The sequence below is a fragment of the Tubulanus polymorphus genome, chromosome 5 (assembly GCF_964204645.1).
Source record: "Tubulanus polymorphus chromosome 5, tnTubPoly1.2, whole genome shotgun sequence".
Taxonomy (NCBI): domain Eukaryota; kingdom Metazoa; phylum Nemertea; class Palaeonemertea; order Tubulaniformes; family Tubulanidae; genus Tubulanus; species Tubulanus polymorphus.
In genome coordinates, this window is record NC_134029.1 from 7334526 (window position 1) to 7357894 (window position 23369).

A 23369-nucleotide genomic window follows, 5' to 3' on the forward strand; every position below is an offset into this window, starting at 1 on the left:
CTGATTGCATTTTTTTCTAGAAATTCATGATTAATCTGTAATAAGGTTTATTCTCAAATCAAAAGCAATATGATTAATCGGAGATGATCATTTTTTATTACACCGACTGTAGATTTTCCCAATCAAAAGAGTTGATGAACGCATAACAAATAAAATTCTTGAATTTCTTAATGAAATGCACTGCGACGACGAAGTTTCGATGTTTATAATCAGACCGGTATTTTACCCGATGTTTACCCTATCCCGGGTTAACTCAACCGATTATAGATGATATACTTGCATTCACGATAGGGTTTTAAATTAGACAATTAAACTTCAAGGAGTGGACCAATGAAATAACAAAATTTCATTCTTTTAGAATGATACGGCTTTCCTCAGGCATTTATTTATGTTCATCGCCTTTTAGGTACACCAAGATATGGTCATACGCTAATATAAGAATAATATCAACGCCATGGAAATGCGGGACGGGACGTCTATTTCCACGTCTATTGATTGGGGTATTCAGAGTAATAGTAGAAGTTTTATATCACTGTTTATGCAGAGAGAAGCCCCGGTAAGGTCGTGTTTATTGTTTCGGTTAATACTTTCTGATCAGATTGTTTGTGTTAATTCGGACTTGGAATGTTCAGGTTGTAGACGAAGTCGGAACCGAATAGAAAAACATAAGTCCTCATTTGACTCCGAGATCAGATTTAAACCCTCAACGGCCGCCTCCGTAGAGGCAGATATATGTGTCTGTGTCTGTTGGCTTTGATACACATCGTGATTGTCATGAAAATTAACAGAAAATGATTAAGAAAATGCTTTTAAACAAGTTCTTAGGTTCATTATATTTTATCAGGGTTCGTTAAAAATATAATCGAGACCGATTCCCCGAATACGTACCGGACCAGTGCATAGGTCAGTTCCGCACAGATCACGATAGATTTAGATAAATGTAAGGGAGTAGATTTTGAAATAACAATTACATTGATAAATACATGCTAATAATGAACAATCGAACATCCAGTTTGAACATTCATAGTATACATGATAAGTTGTGAATCGAATATATTCGAATTTTTCCTAAATCCTTATTATTGTATATGAACACGTTTATACTTACGTTCTAAGGCTCCGCTCAATTCGGTATTTTATCTTATGCGGTCTCCAAAAATCCTCCTTAATTCGATACAATCACTGCGAACAAACTGAAGAAAACCTTGTGTATTCACTCTTTCTCTGTAACAAAAGCGTTTTTAGTCGACAGAATCGTTGAGTAGACTGACTCTCCGACTCACGCGTGTGTGATATTACACAGACTCAACTTTCATCATCGTTTTACCCTTCACCCTCTCCAGTATAGGCTTTTTGATAACAACAACGAGAAGATTAAATCGTGCAGGTGAAAGTGCATCCAGCCAACTAACCCTACCGAGAGACGAATATTCGACGATAAGTGAACGTAAGTTCTCGTGATTCGAACTTTCGGAAACTAACCAATCGGCGCAGCGCAGGACGAGAGATCGCGGAAAAAGTACTATTCTAACCTTTCAGTCATTTCACTGGCAAAACCGTGGATGTTCATGGCAAAACCAACCACAGACGATTGAATCCTCACCATCTATCAATTCACTAACCAGTCGCTCTGGCGCAATACTCCGAGGCTAATTCCCCGTGATCACTATTTTAAACCTGTATCGTCTCATTTCATCCATCAAGTATATCAAATCAATTGTTTAATTGTTTCTTTCTTTTTTTTTGGGGGGGGGGCGGGGGTAACAGTCACCACTTGGCTAGGTCCAAAGTCATTACAGCCTGTAGGCTCTGTGACTGCACCCTCAATTTATTGATGTAAACTCTGCATTTAATTTTTCATATCATTGCTGTCTTTAAGTAAAAAATGAATCATTATCATTATACTTCGTCGGTGTTATACATATATACTTTAGAGAAATATATCACTGTGTAACCTTAGTCCGTGATTTTCCTTGCAATGTCTTCAATAAAGTTTTGGTTTTCACATGCACATACAACCAAAAAGGTCGAACTTCAAAGGTTAGCATAAATTGTTGCCTTGCGGCTATTTTGATAAAGTTTATGTGATGGTTCACGCGGCGCCTCTGTTACGGCGTTCCACGGTTATGGGACAAGACATGAAAGAAGTGGATTCGTTCTCCACTTACAGGCGGGTATGAAAAAATTTTACCGGGTTAGATTTGGAATACCAAATAGCTTGTTGTGGGGTAACATCAATCAAGACTACGGTTTTAAACTTCTAATTGTATAATAGGTTGTACTTTTGGATTGAGTAGTGATTGAATGGAACGTCTCAAAAAACAAAGCGTGATAAGGTAAGGATTAGTAATATCTCAGTTTTGACAAGTAAAGTAACGGTTTACGTAGCGTATCGAATGTTCAATCTTGTTAATCAGCATAGTTCGGCAACTGTGCCAGAGATTCGGGAGCGCACCTGCAGTATAACCGCGGTATAGTCCATCAGATACGGTGTAAACAAATAGCCCCGCAATTAAAACTAGCAGGTACGTCTTTATCTGCGCATAAATATCGTAAAGGTGTATTCTCGGCTACAGGTTCGGCGTGGTCATAATTAATCCGAGATGTCTATTCCTAGAAGACTCGTACAGCGATTTCGTATTATCTGATCTTGAGCTGAGTAACTGATATCTCAATTCTGTTCGTAATTAGGATGTGATGGTCACGCCATTTTACATACACTCGCATGTGACGAGATAGCTAGGAATTTTCAAGGGCGGTTCTTTGTTGCAAGATCGCAACTTTTCCTTTAAAAAAGTATGTCTCACGAAACAACGTTCTTTTTATGATTTTACGGTATGGTAAACTTGTCTGGTATTGAGAAAATTTGAATATGGTGAACCAAGATAACAACGAAAATGTATAATTCCTCGCAACAACCGTTATTAATTTCTACATTTCAGAGGATATTGTATGAAACATATCTATTTGCATGAATTCAGAATAATTATCATTCGCACAAACAATGTTGCGCTACGTACGTACGCACCACATCGTAACATTGTATTCTATAAAACATGAATGATCAAGATGCCAGGAGGAAAGTTTTTTGTGTTGTTTTTGCTGAGTGGCACTTTACACTTGGTCGGAAATCTGAATGACGGTTTTATCGGAAAACAGGGAAATAGTGCGATGCAACATGTTTCCTTGAACGATCTCGGGTTTCTATGGACCATCGAAAACATCATTTTTGTTACGTTCTTACGTTCTTCTAGATGCATTTATCCCAGCATCATCATAAGAATATTGAAATATTTTGTTGTAAAATCAAATTTGGGGATTTTTACCGGGGTATTATTACTTGTTACCAAATAGACGAGATCCCCTTTTACAACACACGACTCCCATGAGTTTCGATTGCTCAGCCCACTGTCGATGGCCTTGCGTTTTGTTTGAAATTCGAAACCTCGACGGCGTATTTAAGCAAACTTCGAAATTAACGGTTAAGATGAGTTATTTGTATTCAAAGAACTTCGAGCGGAGAACAAAGCTTATTTTCAGCAGGATTTTAACGTAATTTGATACAGATCGAAAAAAAACTCCATGTACACAAAATGATGGAAAACTAGCCGCAAAAAGTATAGAATCCTATGTTTCTGTTCACTCGGCAGAAAGTTACAATCCAGGCGCGCGTGCGATTATTTTCAATCGTTCTTTTTCGCGTGCATACTTTAGTGAATGGGTTATGTAAACTCGATACATAACTGTTAGATACATCGTAATAACGTTGTTTTTAGTTGCGATTCTACTCAGCCGGAGACAACCCTCATCAATCACTGTTTTTACCCCCACGAATAGCTCTCTCGTCCGGCCTTCATGACGTTTCTTCCTTTCAAATATCTTGTCTTTTTCGATCGAAATTGATTAATGGTCCGATCACGTTGGTAGAATTGATGCCAGTCTGAGAGTTCCAATCTAAATAGTGAAAGAATGAAAAAATGAGATATGCTCCGTTATCTGTTATTTTTCAAAGGGAATCTAGTGAGGTTCCAGTTTTCTCTTCTTATAACAAGATAAAATCACTGCGCCAGAATTTCCTTTCTTATAGTGAATTATTATATTGCCTTTCCAGTGATCTGATTGAAATAACCGGTACATGTTTACAATCTAAGTAATAAACGAATATCATATATTGCCAGATGTTTCTCTACAAAATCAACTGAATTCTATATCGGTTGTACTCGCTGAACATAATGTATATTCTCCACGGCTGTAAAAATGAGTTCTATTTATTACGTCAACTGAAAAGGAAAATGAAACCCTGATTTGGTTTTGCAGGTGATGATCCTTAATGAGTTCTTCGACGTTCAGGTGAAATAATATGAGTCAGGCCAATGCAATGAATGAATATCTCTTACGAGATATTCGTATATCTCTTACGAGATATTCGTACCAGAAATATCAATTCAAAACTGTGGAAGGGACCCAGTTCCAGAGTTTTGGGTTGATATTTCACCTAGTCCTGTGAAAGTGGTTGTATCCGCAGTGATCGCCGTCACTCTACGGTCCTGTATCGGTACCCATGTTACGTGCGCGGTAACACTAGGTTCTTGGGGAAGGTTCACATTTGATTCTAGAATTAAAACACTTGGATTTATTTAAATTCAACACTCGAGTTAAATTAACCGTGAACCATGGAATCGGGTGCTGGCCATTTATCTTATTTGCTCTTAGCTACGATTAGTCCATTTTAACTTAGTACGCTCCACCTTGGTCACAACGATTTTTGCAGACTTTGCGTGCCGCTCGGTGTCGACGCCAAGGACAATAAAAAAACATCTAACCAGCCAACAATGTACCTGTCAACCAACTACTTTCATTAATTTTCTATTGATGTAAGTTACCGGATAGTAATAGCTATTTGGACAAGAAATACAAATGGTTACGCGAGTCCATGTCAATCTTCCTTCGAGTGTTTTCTATGTTTTTCAACGTATATTTTTCTAAGCTCAGGACAAACATCCACCAATCCGGAAAATTGTTATTCGCCAAGTGAGTGTAGGCTACAATGATTGGAATTTCTCGTAGAAAGGCCGCAGGAATCTCTTTCATCGGGAGAAAAAAAATACAATATCCTCGATTTATTTGTTCAGCCAAAAAACCATGGTTATTTTTGACCTAGAGCAAACCGAAAAAAAACTCAACTTCGGCTGCGATAGATGTTATAGTTTAACCATCGTAGAAGTGCTAAATTTGAGACCCCGAACTGCGATAAAGTGCAAAAAGGGTTATCTTATCTTAAATTAATTTATTATTCTAATAAACATCGCTTTCCAGGTTCGGCCCTCCCGCCATAGCCACACCAACGCCTTTTGTTCAATCAGCCTTGTACGTAATGTAGTGAACACTAATATTGTGACTTACAGGTGCTGCCACCAGGCGGATAATCGATTTTGACAGAAACCAGGAAGTTGATTTTTTCTGATGGGAAAGCAACCAAAATATCATTGAGAAAGCGATGTTGTCAGAGGTGATGTTGATTGATGACGAGTCACAGCGACAGATACTGTTAGACGAAGAGGGTAAGAAATAATTAATGTGGATGCAAACCGCTGACAAAAAGGGTAAAGCACATTTTAGTGAGTGGACTGGACCTGGTAGTCTGTCAGTGTCAGTGTCAGTCAGTGACAGTGTCAGTGAGTCAAGCCTGTCCTTACCTGCACAATCATTGAACTTGATAATAGGAACATGGATCTCTGTAAAACAATGCTCTGAAATATGAAAAAATGTCAACTGATTGAAGGTACTTCAACCTCAGCCTACATGGTAGTCTGAATACCATTCGTTGTTACCAGTTCCCTACGGTTGTTTGTTGAACGACGGCTAGGTACTAGACCACCTACAAGGTTGAAGTACCTTCAATCAGTTGACAATTTGTCATCGTAGGGAACTATAACGGCGACTGATATTCAGACTAGGTTAGGTTATGAGGGCGACCACACTCAGATTATTTATTAACTAAGAGAGGCCTGATGCATCTTAATGTCTATCCCTCTGTCAGGCCTATATACGTGTCTTTTTCAGTCAAGATTCTCCAGAAAGCGGCGTATAGCGGAGATGATGATTGCATCCGTGCTATTCTGAGTCGAGGAAATATCAGCGTGAACGCGAATACGCTGGATTCAAATTCGGCCCTGCATTGTGCGTGTTTGGCTGGAAATGCATCAACAGCGCGGCTTTTAATAGAAGCTGGAGCCCAAGTAAGTCGGCTTTCTACAGAGGCCATAGGCCATATACTAGATATAAATATACTAGGAATGTAGCCTATAAATCTGAAATTTACTTGGCAACTAAAGTGCTGGTAGGGCCTATTAGTTTGAAAACCATTCGAAATAAATTGAGGGTAAAATGATAATATTTATTTACAGGTGAATGCAAGGAATATAGATGGTGCTACACCTCTTTGCGAGGCTAGTTGTTGTGGTAGTAACGAATGCATTCTACTTTTATTGAAACACGGAGCGACTGTTAACCCGAACTTGGTGCTCAGTTCACCACTTCACGAAGCTGTTCTTCGAGGTAGGCCGAACTTTTGAGAGTGCCAATCAGCAGGCATTTGACATTTCCTTTTTCAAATGACTAAGAAAAGTTACTGGCTGATCATCCACTTATGGCATGCTATGGATCCAAACCTGATGGCATCGCCAAACTCTGCCACAGCACGAAACCCTGCCTGATTAGCCCGAGTGCATCTTAGCCTTGAACCAATTGGATATTACATCTCATTTTAGCCCGGGTTATTCTATTCAAAGATGCCCAAAAATTTGCCTTAGTGATTAAACAACAAGCAATCTGATTGGAACTGCTGAATGAATTGGCCTCCACTAAGGAATCATTCAATTCATAAACCCTGGACTGTACAGATCAGTATACATGTATTCTGAAGAAAATTTATCGATGTTCGATTTCTTTGTTTAGACAAGTGGGAATGTGCAGAAATTCTTTTACATTTCGGTGCTAATACGGAATCCATGGACTGTCATTACGGAACTGCTTTACATATAGCGGCATGGAAAGATCACATCAACTCGGCTCAAGTTCTTCTCAGAAACGGTGGGTTAGTTGTTACCAAAATATTTGTTCCCTAAAAATTCCCTTTGTACATCAAGGTTCTTAAGTGGTATATACATCGAGGGTTCTAACCACAGGGGCTTGTCATGCTAGCTGGGGGCCAAAGTCAAAGACGCAACATTATCCTAGGAACCGCCTAAAAAAAGGTGGTACCTAGGATACTGTGTTGCATCTTTGATTTTGGACCCCAAGCTATTGTGACAAATCCCTGTGGTTCCAATGACCTAAAATATAATTTGCCCTAGCCAATCTACCGACGTAATTTTGATCTCATTTGTAATCAATACATCACTAAACTGCTACTTTTTTCAGGTGCAAATGTCTCGGCAACGAAAACGCTTGAATCCGCATTGCACTTTGCTGCGCGAACAAGGTCGGAGAGGTTTATAACCTTGTTGCTGGATTACGGAGCTGATATATACGCGCGAGACAATCACGGCAGAAAAGCTATAGATTTAGTAACCAGTGTTCATCCAATTAGGCAACTTCTTGCATTTTATGAAAGTAAGTCAAATATCAATGATCAAAACACCAAGATTAGACATTCTTCCTTCTATGCAGATATTTGTATCTGGGAACTGTGTTTTAAGATGCTGTTGACTCTGAACGGAAGATCTGGTGATAGACGCCAGTGTTTCGCGCTACAGTCAAACCTCGTTATAACGCCCCTCGTATTACCGCCATTCTCACCTACCGCCGTCATATTGCCGTGGCACCGTTCAGCCGTATCTAATTTAGTGTTAAATTCTCCCGTAATAACGCCCCTCGCTTTCCGCCCACTGCCACACAATTTACAATACATTCCTATAGTAATGCATTGTTAATTTGTCCCATAATACCGCCATCGAGATTAAGTCTACCCTGCACGCACGCTACGTGTCAGCGAACAAAGTGTGATGGTGATGACAAGCAATGACACACCAGTAGGAAGGGTACCTGCTAACCTGGTGTGTTCCGGACGCTTTAAGATGAAGGCCTTGCAAGAAATCTGTCATGGTAGGCAAAGCAGCATTTTTCATCTGAATCAGGGGCGTAGTCTATAGGGCCCGATTATGTCTAAAAATAATTTTTGGCTGCCCTTTTTGAATTGAGTCTACACCTTTTTATTTGGTATTTTAATGCTTTTGGTAAATGATTTGGAGGATCACATAGATCATTTCTTTATACCGCCATTCTCGTTATAACGCCAAAATTAGCCAGGTCCCGATGGTGGCGTTATAACAAGGTTTGACTGTACATTGAACTTTTCATACCTATAAGATTGCCACACTGTGAATATCAATGTCGGGGGTGAAATTGATGGGAAAAATTCTTTTAGAACTTAAGCCTGTCAATTTGATAGACCACGATGCCTTTGCTTTTCGTCAGTATGGCAACTAAGCACTGTTTTTCCATTGTAAGAGCGAGACCACAGTTTTCCGCTGTTTCTCACAACAATTTGTGTTAAGAATATTTAATATTTTGAAAACTTTTACTTCAAGAAAATATGAAAAATTCAGATTTTTACAGCGAAAGAATGTGAAGAAAACGGATGAAAATTGCACCACCAATCTCACCAAGAAATGACTTATCAATCAATGTCTTATCTACCCGGATCATCCTAGTGCATAAAAATGTTCGTTATCTTTTTTTTTCAGGAAACCCGCGAAACCTTTCACATTTCTGTCGATTATGCATACGTCAAACTATACCTCGCTATAAATCGATCAAAATTAAACAATTACCTCTTCCTAAAAAGTTACTCGACTACTTAGACTTTCGAGATAACAACATATCGTGACACTACTTTAAAACTAGTCAGGAAACAGGTACGTTCAGTATGACTTTTGGTTGTAACTTGCTGGCCTGGCTGGTTGGAACTGGCTTTTTCAACACCTTTCAAGTACCCACCATAGTTTCATAGTTCATTAACTTTCTGCTCTTATTTTGCAGGATAATCTGATTGATACATTTGGCCAGTGATCTATTTGTCTTATCGAGAGTTGTACAGACTAAATACTGGCATTGCAGAAGAGACTGTTGTATTTTACATATATTTTACCTATGTTTTCGTTGACATCTATTTGTTTTAAGGGGAATAATAATCGCCTTTTGTTGTTATAGTATCTGATATTATGTTCACTTACATCCTTGGAGTGTTCGTTGCAAAATGATTTTCGTTTTAGAGTCCATGTGAGTTAAGATTTTGAGAACAATAAATCTATTCGACGATGATTATCCATTCATTACGTAAGCATCTAAGTTCCAATCCTTGACCGGGGCAGACATCTTTAAACAATGGCCCTGAGGTAATTTCACTGCGCCCATGTGTGGGTAGGAAGGACAAAAGATTCACTTCTGAACCTATATTGCCTGACTTAGAAAGAAATATTACTCTATCTCCCTTGAAATCATCCACGAGTGTAGAAAAAAAATCGAACATTCTTGCAGAAGAAATGTGAAGTTCAAGATAAATATGTACTTTATTCTTCACAGATATTTTCCTGGAAAATTTACATCAATATTTTCGATAAATTTAGTACACCAAGTAGTTACATGAATTAACGCGGCGTCTGCTGCTGATGATGATGATGTAAACTAGCGCCAAACAACACTGATGACTTGCTACTGTATTCAAGGTGAATGATAATAATAATATAATAGTGTTTATTACGCCTAGTTTTTAGTACAAATTACACAGAATGATATCTAAGCATTACGACAACAACAATATAAATCGGCTTTGACTATTTCAGATGAATCGAGAGAGTTCCCTCTCGTATCGTTTATGATATAATATGTGTCGTTCGAATACAACTAATAAAAATTCTAAATGATGTGGAATAAAAATAGAACTGGGTCTCTACAGATCAATTATTCCTCGATATAAGTAGTTTTAAAGGAGAAAATTTTTAAATTCAAGGAAGGGACTACATCACTCCTGATTACTGTCGACTCCTAAATCGGTACTGATTATCTCAGTAAACTGGTATTTAGGTAGTTTTATAAGCAGATTTTCATCCTACACACTACTTCACTCAGTTTCTAATTCGGTAACTGCCTAATTGGGTAAAACAAAAGAATCGAGGAGTTGTAGGGACCCTGTAGAGTAAGAATAGAGCTACAGAAATGCTGGTAACTTGACCAATCCTGTGCTTAGGACACCGCTAGCATTCAGCCGATGCCCGGATCGAATACAAATTTTTTGTTTTCTAAAATGAACAATTTTGCAGTTAATCACTTCTTCATAGACAAAGCAACTCAAAGCCATCTGAAATAGTCGCACCAGTACAAATTGTTTAGAGTAACGACACACAGAATTGTTCAAAATGCAGCACCACGACATTTACTCGCGTAGTACCGCACGTTATATACTACAGAGCAATCAGTTTCGGTACGATTAACGATTACCAAATTCAACCTTAACTACGATTTTAAATGCAACTGACACATCTGCTTAGGAAGTTTTCAAGCTATTTGAAGCAGAATGAAATTGGAATTACATAAGGGAAACCACGAAATAATTTCATACGATGCTAGCAAAATTACTGTACAACATTTGAATGATCCGGTATTCTACTTATTTGATTCGAGATATATGACAAGCACAGTAGACTCGACTTATGTCGACAAGTAGAGAGACCTATCATAAAAGCTGCGAGGGTGAAAGGTCTAACACCCGAGTACGCTATGAAAGTGTAAATGAACAAAATTGTGAATTTTGTCATATGGAATGGAAGATTTTTGCCGAAAGAAGCAGTTTAGCGACTTGATCGGTACAAATACAAGTATGAATCGGCAGCCAGGAAACAATATCTACCAGCCCGAAAGGTTCACTTGTTAAATCATTTTTGACTGAAAATATTCAAGGTTAGGTCAAGACCACATGAGAAACAAAGACAATATATAAATGGAAGAATGGTGATTAAGTAGCTTTATCGTCTCTTAAGTTTGGTCCAGCCTGCCGATTTATACCTTAAAAGTGAAAGGGCGATAATGTATTTCTTCAGAAATGCATGGTTTACTGGCCTGATCAGCTACCAAGTCAAAAGAATTCCAACGTTGGCATAAAATATCTAATGATAAAAACAATCTACGTTACTGACCTCAAAGAAACGATGATTAGCAAACAATTAAGTTCAAAGATTTTACCAGAGAATCTACTGCAGTTTTCCCGTGATGTGAAACATGTTTCCTACTATTGATAAACATCTTTGGCGCGTTCATTGTGAACATTTTTCCGAGGTGATATAACACGTCAGTGGCCGAAAAGTGAAATACAACCCGCAGCCCGACAACAGTCGTTTCATTTTTGCGTTTTCGTCGTGGTTGCGTGAAGATTAAATAATTTGATGCCATCGTTTCTAGACGCATTTATTTATTGCTTTCTACGGAACGTTGATTGTCGTTAATCGGGTAGAATACAGCAACTGATAAATGTAAAATCCCTGAAAGAAAAATACACCGCGCGTACTGATAATAATATCAATCATTCGAATTCTAGCAGAAGATTTCCCTGATTTTCTTCGTTCATACAAGAATAATTGATACCGGTATTTTTATATTATAAGTCTATATTAACTATACGAGTTACAAACAAATAATCACACCCACGCACACAGGTGCACACACGCACGCAAACACAAGTAGACCATGACTCGCGAATAATCTTCGATTTTATGATGAACTAATCAGATGTGTTTCTTTTTTCTTGATAGTTCCACGTCGAAAAAACAAGACAACTGCTTTCGACGCTGAATAAGTCACGAAACGGACAAAATATTTCGTTTTCTTCATCGGATCCGTAGCTTAACTCATGTACGTACAGCGTGACGATCAAATTTTTTATCGCCGCATTGGTTTGTCGAGAACGAACGCTTGGTTCTCGACGCTAAGTCAACGTTGAAGCTAAGGCAGGTTTCGATCGAGCATTACCTATTCCACAACGTAACTTCCGTTTCGACCGAAATACACTCTGTCTATTCGCGAAAACTGATACAACGCCAGGAGAGCTATTGTAATATTGTCATATCGCTTAAACGTGTTACAGTAATCACTTTTATCCTCAAACCGGGTTTCAATCGAAACCTGCCATACAAGGGGCTCCATCTAGATTTCTGCGCAACCTACACAGCACTGGTGGCTACAACCGAACTAGTACATAGACTTCCACAGTTACGGTATAATACCTAGGCCCTAAAACAACCTACGATCGATGGTCTAATCGCTTTGATCCGATTCGTCGAAGCCGTCCATGTTGACGTCCGCTATAAGACCGACGTTCTGAGCGTGTTCGATCAACGCCGTATGACAGAATACGTATTGATCGGGCATCTGTATACTGAAAGCTCGCTGCGAACGAATGCGTCGCACTGTTTTTTCCACGTCTACCGTTCCGACGTCGGCTAAACGTCTCATATTAATATCCATAGTTACAAATGTCCCTGAAAATGAAAAACATTGTTTACCAATTTCATCTAAAATGACGCATGCCATCAATAAAGGTAGCCCATAATGTCAACCTCCTTTACAATAAACTAGGGGTCCAGGGACACCATGCCCACTTGGGAAGTGGTTTCAAATGCTCAATAATCTAACAATTTCAACATTCAACGCCCCTGGTGACCATTTACAAAAACCAATGACCTTGAAACTCACCACAATCATAGAACATGTCAGCAGCTACGATTTTGTAATTGATTGTGATATCAAAATATGCCTCGTTACCAATTCAATATGGAAATACTAAGTCATTCTACTATTCAACGCCCCCTGGTGACCATATTCAAAACCCAATGACCTCGAAACTCACCACAATCATAGAACATGTCATGAACTACAACTTTGCAATTGATCATGGTATCAAAATATGCCTAGGTACCAATATAATAAGGAAATACTAATTTATTCTACTATTCAACGCCCCCTGGTGACCATATAGAAAAACTTATGTCCTTAAAACTCGCAACAATCATAGATGATGTCATGAGCTACAACTTTCCAATTGATTGTGGTTACAAAATATGCATAGGTACGAATATAATAAAGAAATGCTAAGATATTGTATTATTCAACGCCCCCTGGTGGCCATATACGAAATCCAATTACCTTGAAAACTCACCAAAATCATAGAACACGTTATGAGCTACAACTTTCTAATTGATTGTGGTAGCAAAATATGCTTAGGTATCAATATAATGTGGAAAAACTTTTTCCCACTTACGAATGAGTACTGGTGACACCAAGATGGCTGCCAATTGCGTCATAATTGGCTGATGAAAAATACCTGTCTCAGGTATAAAACATCCCTTTCCAAAGAATACCCATCACAAATTGTAATGAGAAATGGCAAACCAGTAGGAAGCTACAGGACTCAGAATTCGGGCCAAAATTAACATTTTTGGGCACTAAAAAGGTCATAGGACGGCCATCTTGAGTCCGACCGACCCAATTTTTGTTATGTTGATGGGCCCTGGGGGGATTCACATATATCCGAAAGATCAAGGTAATTGATCAAAGCGTCTTCAAAATTTCCCTCAAAAAGTTCAAAAATGTGTAAAAAGTGCTGATTTTGGCGAAAAACAATGGCTGCCAGTCGGCCATCTTGATTCTGACAGGGCCAGTTTTTGGACTGAAGATGTGTCTAGGGTAGATACATGTGTAACCCAAATATCAAGACATTACCTTGAAGCGTCTTCAAAACTTCCCAAAATAACTGGATTCCGTCTACGGACGGACGACGGACGAAAAGTGAACGCAATAGCCCGCTGGGACAAGTCCCAAGTGGGCTAAAAATACATTCAGTTTATTTGCTCCTGCGTTCGACAATGTCTTTTTTTTTAAAGTTTTGGGGTAATCAGAATTGGGTCATCTTTGGAGCTATCAAAGTTCAACCTATCAACCATCACATTTAATGGCTGACTATAATCTTTCGTTTAATTTTCAAAATTATTCTACTAAACTTTTGAAACCTATGAAGCCCTATCTTAAACTTATGAATCCGATTATTCAGGAAACTGATAATTTACCTGTACGTCCAATACCTGCACTGCAGTGCACAACCATCGGCGGTCCGAGAGGATGCCCGGTCCACGCGGTACCCAGACGCTTCACTTTTTGTGCTTGTTCTTCGCGGACTCTGAACAAGAATTGTAGGAATGCTTTAGCGCTGTGCGGAACGCCGAAGTCTGGCCAGCTGATAAATTGTAGATGGATGATTTCGCGTGACTCTGCGGTCTACAAAACAAAATTCAATCTTTGTGGCATTGTTTTTAAAAGGTCTAAATGGTTCAACCTTGCCTATTTAGATATGGATAATGCCATAATCGCAAAATTTGTTTTAAGTGTCAATAAAGTTCTATCGTATTGTATTTTATCCCCGAGGGGATTGAAGAATATCGGGGGCAAACACTAAAAAACCAACACTTCAAACCCACATTCAAACTCGTACCTTCGTATTTTGCAGCACCAAATTTGTGACGATGAAATCCGTGTTCTTTTCAATTCCGACGTTGATGACGACGAAATCTCCTAATTCTTCATCGCTATCTTCCTCCGCCGGCCAGTACTGTCCGCATTTTAACCGACTTCGTTCGACCGTCCTGAAATTTATGTCGACAACCTATGACAGAATTTCCCATGAAAACTAGAAAGTAAATAGATCGGCCGTATCGCTTTCTGATTGGTGGCTAGGGTAGATACATACATAAAACTTCGCAAACTTCCCAACAAAGCTAGATTCTGTTTACAGGCAGATGGATGGACAGATGATGGACGATAAGTGATGCAATAGTCCTAAGGGGGCTAAAAAGCATATACAGTGACTCAAAAGTGATGAAGATGGTAAACCACCAATGATGGAGAGTCAACTGTACAAAGGTGTTTCCAGGTCATCTTGTACGTACCGCGTCGTCATTACAATGACTAGAACTTGTTGTTCCCATATCATCTGCCAGAAGTCAGGATAAGTTCTGGGTAGTGGTCCTACAAAAAACAATAGTTAGCCATCCAATAGAGTGTGTGCAAAACATCAATAAGTAATAAGTTTACCGCTTTTAAATAATACATCATTATCATCATTATTATTATCACAGGTTTGCCAAACTCTGAAAATGCCATCAGTAACAAATTGAATTTTTTTCAGTAACATTTCATTGAAATGAGAAAGAAAATGTTTGAATTAATCAGTAGTAATCAACCAGAAACAGTTGGCAGCTCCGTTATCATTATCATATGCCACCGATAAAATACGGCTACTGTAATGCACAAAATGATGAACGTACCTTGAGTGTTAATGTAAGCATTTTTCTGTTTGTATCCATCTAAGAAGTTTGCATTGATATAGTCGTCTTGGCCGCACAGTCTCACGCGCGATTCATCCATGCACAACACATCGGTGTAACGGTTTTTACTGGCATTGTGTTTTTTTCTGAAATTATTTCGGTAATGATAATCGATAAGTAATAAATCAGTACTAAAATTCGGTGCACAAACACCTTATGCCCTTGACTCAAAACTGTACTGAGATGTAATGGTTCCTGAGACTGAGAGTCCCTACGTAATTTACTAAATTACTAATCTAACTTATCAAATCTAATTTCCCCATACGATTTACAAAATTCAAGACCGTTTTCAGACTTGAGCCACAACTCAACAACTGGGCCTTCGGTTTGAGGTTTTTTTTCTAGTTTTTGATTGAGGTGGAAGAAGGGCCAGGCAATAACCTCTGCCACCACCAGAGTTGTTCAAAAGTTGGTAAAGTTAACCAGTGGATAGATGACATAGTGACAATTTAAATTACGTTGTAACGCAGTATTTGTCCACCTGGGCCCGGTGCCACAGTTGTGAGAAAATCAGTTCATTTTCAATGTTTTAACTCCATAGAGTCATATTTGACTCACGACTGTGGAACTGGTTTCAGGTTCCACGTACCTCGCTTCCAAAAATGTACCGGTAGGTTGTTCCGATTTGATACCCATGTAATCCACGCGAAAACCGACTTTACGCTTCGAGCGGCAATAGTTAACGAATTCCTGAATCGTCAGACCGCCGTCCGCGACGTGAATCGAATCTTCGAACGCCGACGACGGCGGCCGATGTTTCTTACGCGGCAAAGTCCCCTTGCTTTGATCGGCGCACTGAGCAGCGGCCGTCTCCGAGCCGCGTTTACACGGCAGCGAGTTCCCCGTCGACGACGAGATCTGATCGTTGCCAGCGCGTTTGATTTTCGAGACGTCGTCCTTTTCGAATTCGACCTCTTTCTCGCGGTCTTCGTTGTTGTGTTTTTCGGGAAGGGTTTCGTGCGAGTCCTCGCTTTCCATGTCGCTGATGATCGGGTTGGTTTCGACGCCCGGTGAGGCGGCCGTCGCTAGCTGCGTGTTATTGTCCGTCGGGATCGTGCACGTTTCTAACTGATTAGCCATTGTTTGTATACAGCGACGAGCCCACTCGCTGTGATTCGACGTAAGAACACCCCCGAGTGATACCGGTAACGATTCTTTAGGTATATGAACTGGAAGCTGATTAAGGCTCACGGTATAAACCTGCAAATGAATGAATGCAGTATTATGAAATAAGATACTATAGGAAGAAGCAGCTTTCATGTAATAGTGAGACTTTGACTAAGATCAGAGCATCATATGTAATATGTAAAAATGAAAGTTATTTTAATAACCAGAGGTCTTCAGAGCTCAGTTCCACAGTTTTAAGTTCAATTGCCTTATTGAGTTGGCTAGTGCACCTAAAAATTTATTTTCAACTCATTCAACTCCCGTGTTATCTGTGGTACAGGTTAAAATTTGAAATGTTGGTGTAATAAAAGCCATAATTATTGATTATGTGCCTATTAAGTTAACACGATTGGTTGAATACAAAGAGGGACCAAAAAAGATAACGGCATGTATAAGATGAGCAAGATATCATTTTTCAGTAACAAATATGAGTGTATTAATACAGTGCAAAAAAGAATCAATTTGTTGTAGGAATTCGAATACAATACATACATATTACTTAGTGACTTACCCTGTCTCGTAGTTTTTCTCTGACAAATAGACGTAGAATTTTAAAAGGCGCTCTAAACCACAATGGAGCAGTTACTATCAAAACCTTCTTTAAACGTGCCGGGTATCCACCCTAGAAAAATTTACAAAATATCTGTGCAATTGTTTCTAAGACAATTCGTTAGTGTTCCTCAAATAATGAAACTATACTATAGTCAGACAAACTTCGAACTAATGCTGCTTCCTTACCTTAAGCATGTTGAGTATTTTAATACTGAGATCATAGTCAAAGTTGTTGTATTTCGATCTGGTCATATCATAAATGAAAACCAATCCATTTCGTTGGGTTTCATAACTGTAAACAACAAAGCACGTATCAGTATTATCTTATCAGGCTTTATGTTTGAGATTTAGGAATGGGAAGGAACAGTTTGGTTCCGCCCAATGGAATTCGTCAAGCTGACTATGATTTGAAATCATATCTTTAATTCAGTGAAGTGAACTTCAAGTTAGACGGGGTGGTCACTTGCTTATTTACCCTGACTTTTCCTTGACATGAATGTGGTTTTCCCTGACTGCTGAGAACCCAATCAATTAACACAGTCAAATATATGTAAAACATAGACGGGAACTGTTTGATTGTATGCGCCATCTAGCAATCTCAACAGATTTCCCTGACTATTCCCTGATCTCCAGGTAAGTGGCCACCCTGTTGGATCCAAATCGAGTTAATTGTAGATCCACATTAAGGCAGTACGCTTACCTTTCCAGCGCGGTGTCCAATTGAATAACGAGTCCTTTCAATGTATCCTGGTGGGTGGTTTGAAGTGGGAGGTGATTGCAAGCGGTAAATAAAGCGATTGATGCCCCACTATTGTCTCGACTTGCCTAAAAATACACGAAGAAAAGCATATATCAACCACCCATTCCAAGATCAATGTACGTGAAACAGATTCTTGTTAAATTTACATAAGTTATCACATTCAAGTTGGTTCAGGTAGTTGGTTCTTTTTTAGTTACCGAATGACTATTTAGAAAATGAGACAAGCCAAGTTTAACTGACCAAATTGGATAATGGAGGTCCGTATCAGGCCTCCTATACTTGCATGGCATAGTGATTTAGGATAAACGTGATCAATCTTAGCCAGCATCTTATACAAAGAGAAAAACATTGTAGAGGTCATTGTTCCTCGTTTAAGGCAATGCTACTCGCTTACTCATATCCTAAGTATATGTCATGCACCAAATACCTAATATCATGTACTTCTACGAACAGGAAGCCTAAGGCACTAAGATATGCGTCACTGTCCTTCGGCGGGATTTTTGACGCAATAGAAACAACAACCAATGCTAAATTGGTGAGATACTAAACTGGGTTCGCAGGGGGTTGAACACTTAAATAAGAACACAAAATGTCCATTAATGATGGATTCACATTGATACCGTCTTATTCAACAATCCAACGAGACAAGTCCAACCATGTATCAACAACTAGATCAGAACTTTCCGACTAGGAAAGAGACTATCAGTACTTGGAACTGTTTAATTACACCTATAATGTGTATTGGCAGGAAGTTGCCCACGTAAAACGTATCGATATCTCGGAAATCAATAAGAAATAAGTTGTAAAATGCAGAGACATTATTAGTCTGCAGACAGTGAGTGGGTGTGTTTGTGTCTACTGCGTTATTGAGTCAGTTAATTAATCCTGTCTCAGTCCTGCAGCTATTAATGGATTTATCAGACAGTTCAACCTTTTCTACAATACCTACATCGGGACTGTGTTAGTTTATCGACATCTAAGGAAGGAGCTAGGGAAAACGATTTCATTAGAAAACAACGAGATTCTGGAATTCTAGTACACGCATAGGCCTAGTCATTCTCAGAAATCGTTTTCAATATATATTGTACACAGAAAATGAGTTGAAATGCCCACTAGTCTTATACAGAATTATTGCCATTTAAGTTCATGTACAGCGTGATTGCATAGATTGCTACATGTTTATCTATTCCATTCTTACCAATACGGTGAATTTCCCGGTTTTTAATTCGTCGTGAAGTCGTGTGTCCCTTGGATCGATCAGAACTAATCCTTCACGTTGACGCGTTTCCTTTAACCAGAAAAAAAAAGCAATTAATGAAACTATTTCTCAACTCTGAAAAAATATCAGACCATTGTCAAGCGTCAGTTGGAGTTATTTTGTCAAAATATTAATGGCACCAATATGTAAAGGGTCGAGTTCAGTTCCAGTAGTAAAAGATCCGTAAATTTCAAATTTTCATCAATTAATAACAACGAAATGAGACCAGTCAATCCGCCTCGAGTATAAAACGACGATGGAATTTTCAAAGTTAGAAGTTCCGTCGCATTTCAAGAAAAACGTAAATTCTTTACCTGATGGGCAATGAATAATTCTATGGCGCGATTAACGTCGAATTTCCTTGCCATCAAAAACTTAACAGCAGTGTTCCAGGCCACCGGGCCATTATGTATCGCAAGTTGAAGGCCACAAACTCGTTCGATAAAGTCTTTGACAGCCTACATAGAAGAGTAAGTAGAAATAAATACATTGATCGGTGGAAAAAGTGCCGGGAAGAAGAACGTAATATATACTAGAAATTTCTGGGAACATAATTAAGGACACCACTGACTTAATTAGTAGTCAACTGTTTTAGTAGGCTAATCAAATCAACAAACAATGTATAAGTATCATTATTATCATCTTGCAATGTAGCACAACCTGCTATATGTCTATAGTGATATTCATATTCAAAATACGTAGAAGGGAAATATGAGAAATAATTTATCGATAGAAATAATGAAGTCGACTCATCGATTTCAAAGAAAGCAAGGAGAATGAAACGGCATTAACACATTTAGTTTCAAAATCACGAAATATAAAAAGCTTAAAATATTACTGACACCTTTCCAGCACCAGGTTGACTATGACATTTAACAATATTCATGTTCCCTAAATACAAGTCATAATCCACGCACACTCCAGCGGAACACAGAATTACGTAACAGAAAAGCATGATTTCAAAGGGATAAAGACTAAAACCAATGATTAATAGTTAATATCAGAGAAATACCTTCCTCACCAAAAAAGAGCATAAGGTCACAACTTAAAGATGTTTTAATGAAATTAGCGCCTAAATGTATTTTTGGTGGCTTTATTTTCAACTAAGAATTAAACTACGGATAAAATGGGGGAATGATTTAGATATCTACGTAATTAACCCAAAGCAGGTGGAATCTGTAGCAAACTGTGGTGTGAGTAAAATGTATATTTTGAAAGAATACACGATCAAGCAGTTTTAAGCAATGAAACCCCATTCAAAGATTTCACAAATTTCAAAATAAATAAATTCAATGATTTGAAATCATATTTCAATAGGGGAGCACACAGAACGTATTTTCTTTTTTTTTCGCGAAGACTCGAATTAAGCGATCATCTTTAAAAGTGAAACACCGTATTTCTGTTGATCAGAGACGTGTAAAGTGGAGGACACTGCGAAAAAGTTTCAGTAAATTTTTAGTAGAAACTGCTTGCCAATAATGCCTGTTAATAAACGAAATATCACTACAAAAGACAGGAGGAATTGATAGGAGAAATTTACCAATGATAACAATGACAATTATATGATCAAGTGAAATGTTCGGATTGTTTTGGATCGTTTCTGAAAAATATCAATATTGCACAAACAAATAAAACGCTTAGTTTTAAGCAATCACAAATTAATAAACGTAAGCCTAAAACAATGGAATGTATGGTTAATTATTGATTCAACGTAATTGAAATAAATAACAAAAACCTGGGCCAAATAAATGGGATACCGGCAACACCAGATGGCGCAACAAAATACCGGGTTATTCGTAGTGAGAATCAGTTCGTTTTCGATGAAATTTGAATTTGATTTTTATGCTTCCTAATTCGAGAATTATCAAACGAGCCATCTGATAGATATAAGATTCCCTTCCTTACTCAGCGATGATATTGATTTCACCGAAAATTGATTTACTTATCGGAAAAGTTGACTCGAATTTTATTGAAATATAGAATTTGAAGTGCGGTAACCCAGTGCCACTAGCAATCCTTGCGCATTATCGCCGAATTCTCGCTCCCCCTCGGTGTCCCTTTGGACAGAAATCCATCTATAACCTCATGATACATAGTGCTATGTTTTTCATTGTATCAATATTATTTCGTCCGCTAACACCTAGGAGTCAAACTGATTCAATCATTGTAGTATGCCCATCATTTGGTGAATATCTTATCCTTTTTTTTTACATAACGATGGCCTAGCCCCAAAATTCTAGTCCCCTAGTCCTATTCTGCCTTTATAAGGGGACCATCGCCTCCCTACCCAAGCACCCTGAATTACTAAATAAAAATTTAAAACAATAAAAAATGAAAGAAAGTGGATATTTTGTCAATGGGTCATTTTTCTATGAACTGAAAACAAATTTTGCAGTTAACAATGATGATAGCTCATTCTGATTGATTACCGACTGACACTTGCCTATACCCTTGCCTACTAACTACTTATCTGCGCATAGCACGTACAACTTGGTTGGTTAGATTAGAAAGCTAAGTACACACCGGTCCTCCTTATTACTGAGATGACGTATTTTACCGAGATGAACCGAGATGACATGAAATATAAGATATTTATTTATTCATTATCGATTTTTACACTTGAAATCATATTATATCAGTAATAAATGCCTGCTGGAGTCATATTTTACACATTTTGTCGGATATTTTTGCAGAAAAATAACTTTTAACTTTACCGAGATGAGATCGTCGATCAATCAAATTCAATAAAATTTTATTGCTAACCAAGATCACGTATTTGAAGTCAAAATTTCTTTTACAAAATATCCGAAAAAATATGTAAAATATGACTCTAGAAAATATTTGTTACTGATACAACATGATTTCAAGTGTTAAAATCGATAAGGAATAAATAAATATGCTATATTTCATGTCATCTCGGTAAAATACATCATCTCGGTAATAATAAGGAGGACCAATATTAAGGAGGACTGGCTGTGAGGCGTCCATCCCGTCCCAAGTGTTGACGAGAAAAATGCAAAATATCCACTTTCGGCGCTATTGCACTTTCGTACCCCCCTCCCAAAAGTTTTTATTTCTGCATATTTATTATCAGGGAGGTCTGTAGAGTCAAAATAAATTACTTTTGACCAAAAAAAAAAATTTTTTCCAAGCCAAATTTCTGATAATTTGGGGTCGATTTCCTCGATTCAAACCGACGGGTCGGCCATGTTTCGGCACTAATTACCACCTAAAAACATCTGAATAAATATATCTCAATAAATGGAATTGAATTGAATTGACATAATTTCGTTTTTGGGTACATAACTTTTCTTCATCAGGACATCTTTAAATCAATAGCTAAGTATGAAAATAATGCAATCATACGCGTTATTTTCAGAGATGGTTATGTTTGAAAACATGGTTTTTGCAAAGTTTTTATGTCATGACATTTCAGTGGAGGGTTAGCAACTTTGATTGACATCCAATATGGCGTTGTTGACGTCGCGAATCGGCGAATTTACACGCGATTTAGGGCCCAAAATAACAAAATTTTAACCTAGAAAAAAGTAAGTTTTTCGGATCAAAAGTTACTGATTTTGAATCTCTAGACCTCCCTGATAATAAATATGCAGAAATAAAAATTTTTGGGAGGGGGGTACGAAAGTGCAATAGCGCCCCACTTTCTTAGTCTAGAACTTTATGGCAATTGTGGTATTAAAAGAACATATGGTTTCGACTGTCTGTCTCGACTCTTTAGGCAAAATTACCACAAACAAGGTTGTGATTGTGAAGACGAAGTCGAAGTCGAAGAAGCCCGAAGAAAACTGGTTTTAACTTCTTCAAAATTTAAACAGAAACCTAAGTTGAATATATTCAAAAGAGACACCACCTCTTCCTCGCCCGCATCAAGCTGAGCTGACATCGTTAAATTCATTAATTTCCATGTAGTTCATCAAACATAAACGGCATTTCATTTTCTTCGCCTCTCCTCCGGTCATGTAGTGGCTTCCATATTGAATTTCTAGGTGGCGACGCAGGTACGAACTGTGGCGATTAGGATACAGCCATAGGCAGTTCAATTCAATTCAAAACTTTATTGCATTATAAGAGAGGTCCATCGTGTTGTCGGTTGGGTTCGAGTCCCCAACTGAATCCGGCCTTATATTTCAATTCAACCGAAAATTAAATACATACACGTACATACTTTATATTTCTATCA

General features: G+C 38.2%; 2 protein-coding genes across 2 annotated transcripts; one reads left to right on the forward strand and one right to left on the reverse strand.

The window, feature by feature from the left end:
• The first annotated feature begins 2275 nt into the window (after positions 1-2275).
• LOC141905979 (ankyrin repeat and SOCS box protein 5-like) lies at positions 2276-9193 on the forward strand. Its single transcript, XM_074795113.1, has 8 exons — positions 2276-2336; positions 5406-5561; positions 6064-6239; positions 6408-6558; positions 6958-7092; positions 7423-7614; positions 8748-8918; positions 9043-9193. Exons 2-7 carry the CDS (start codon positions 5498-5500, stop codon positions 8888-8890), a joined length of 861 nt encoding a protein of 286 aa, XP_074651214.1. The 5' UTR covers positions 2276-2336; positions 5406-5497; the 3' UTR covers positions 8891-8918; positions 9043-9193.
• Positions 9194-9577: 384 nt separating this feature from the next.
• LOC141905240 (tyrosine-protein phosphatase non-receptor type 9-like) lies at positions 9578-23174 on the reverse strand. The gene is made up of 12 exons (XM_074794055.1): positions 23040-23174; positions 19483-19626; positions 19109-19198; positions 17851-17975; positions 17337-17442; positions 17110-17220; positions 16021-16631; positions 15372-15517; positions 14994-15072; positions 14540-14690; positions 14118-14325; positions 9578-12533 (listed from the first exon to the last, which is right to left on the reverse strand). The coding sequence occupies exons 1-12, from the start codon at positions 23082-23084 to the stop codon at positions 12310-12312; spliced, it is 2040 nt and encodes a 679-aa protein (XP_074650156.1). The 5' UTR covers positions 23085-23174; the 3' UTR covers positions 9578-12309.
• Positions 23175-23369: the final 195 nt, after the last annotated feature.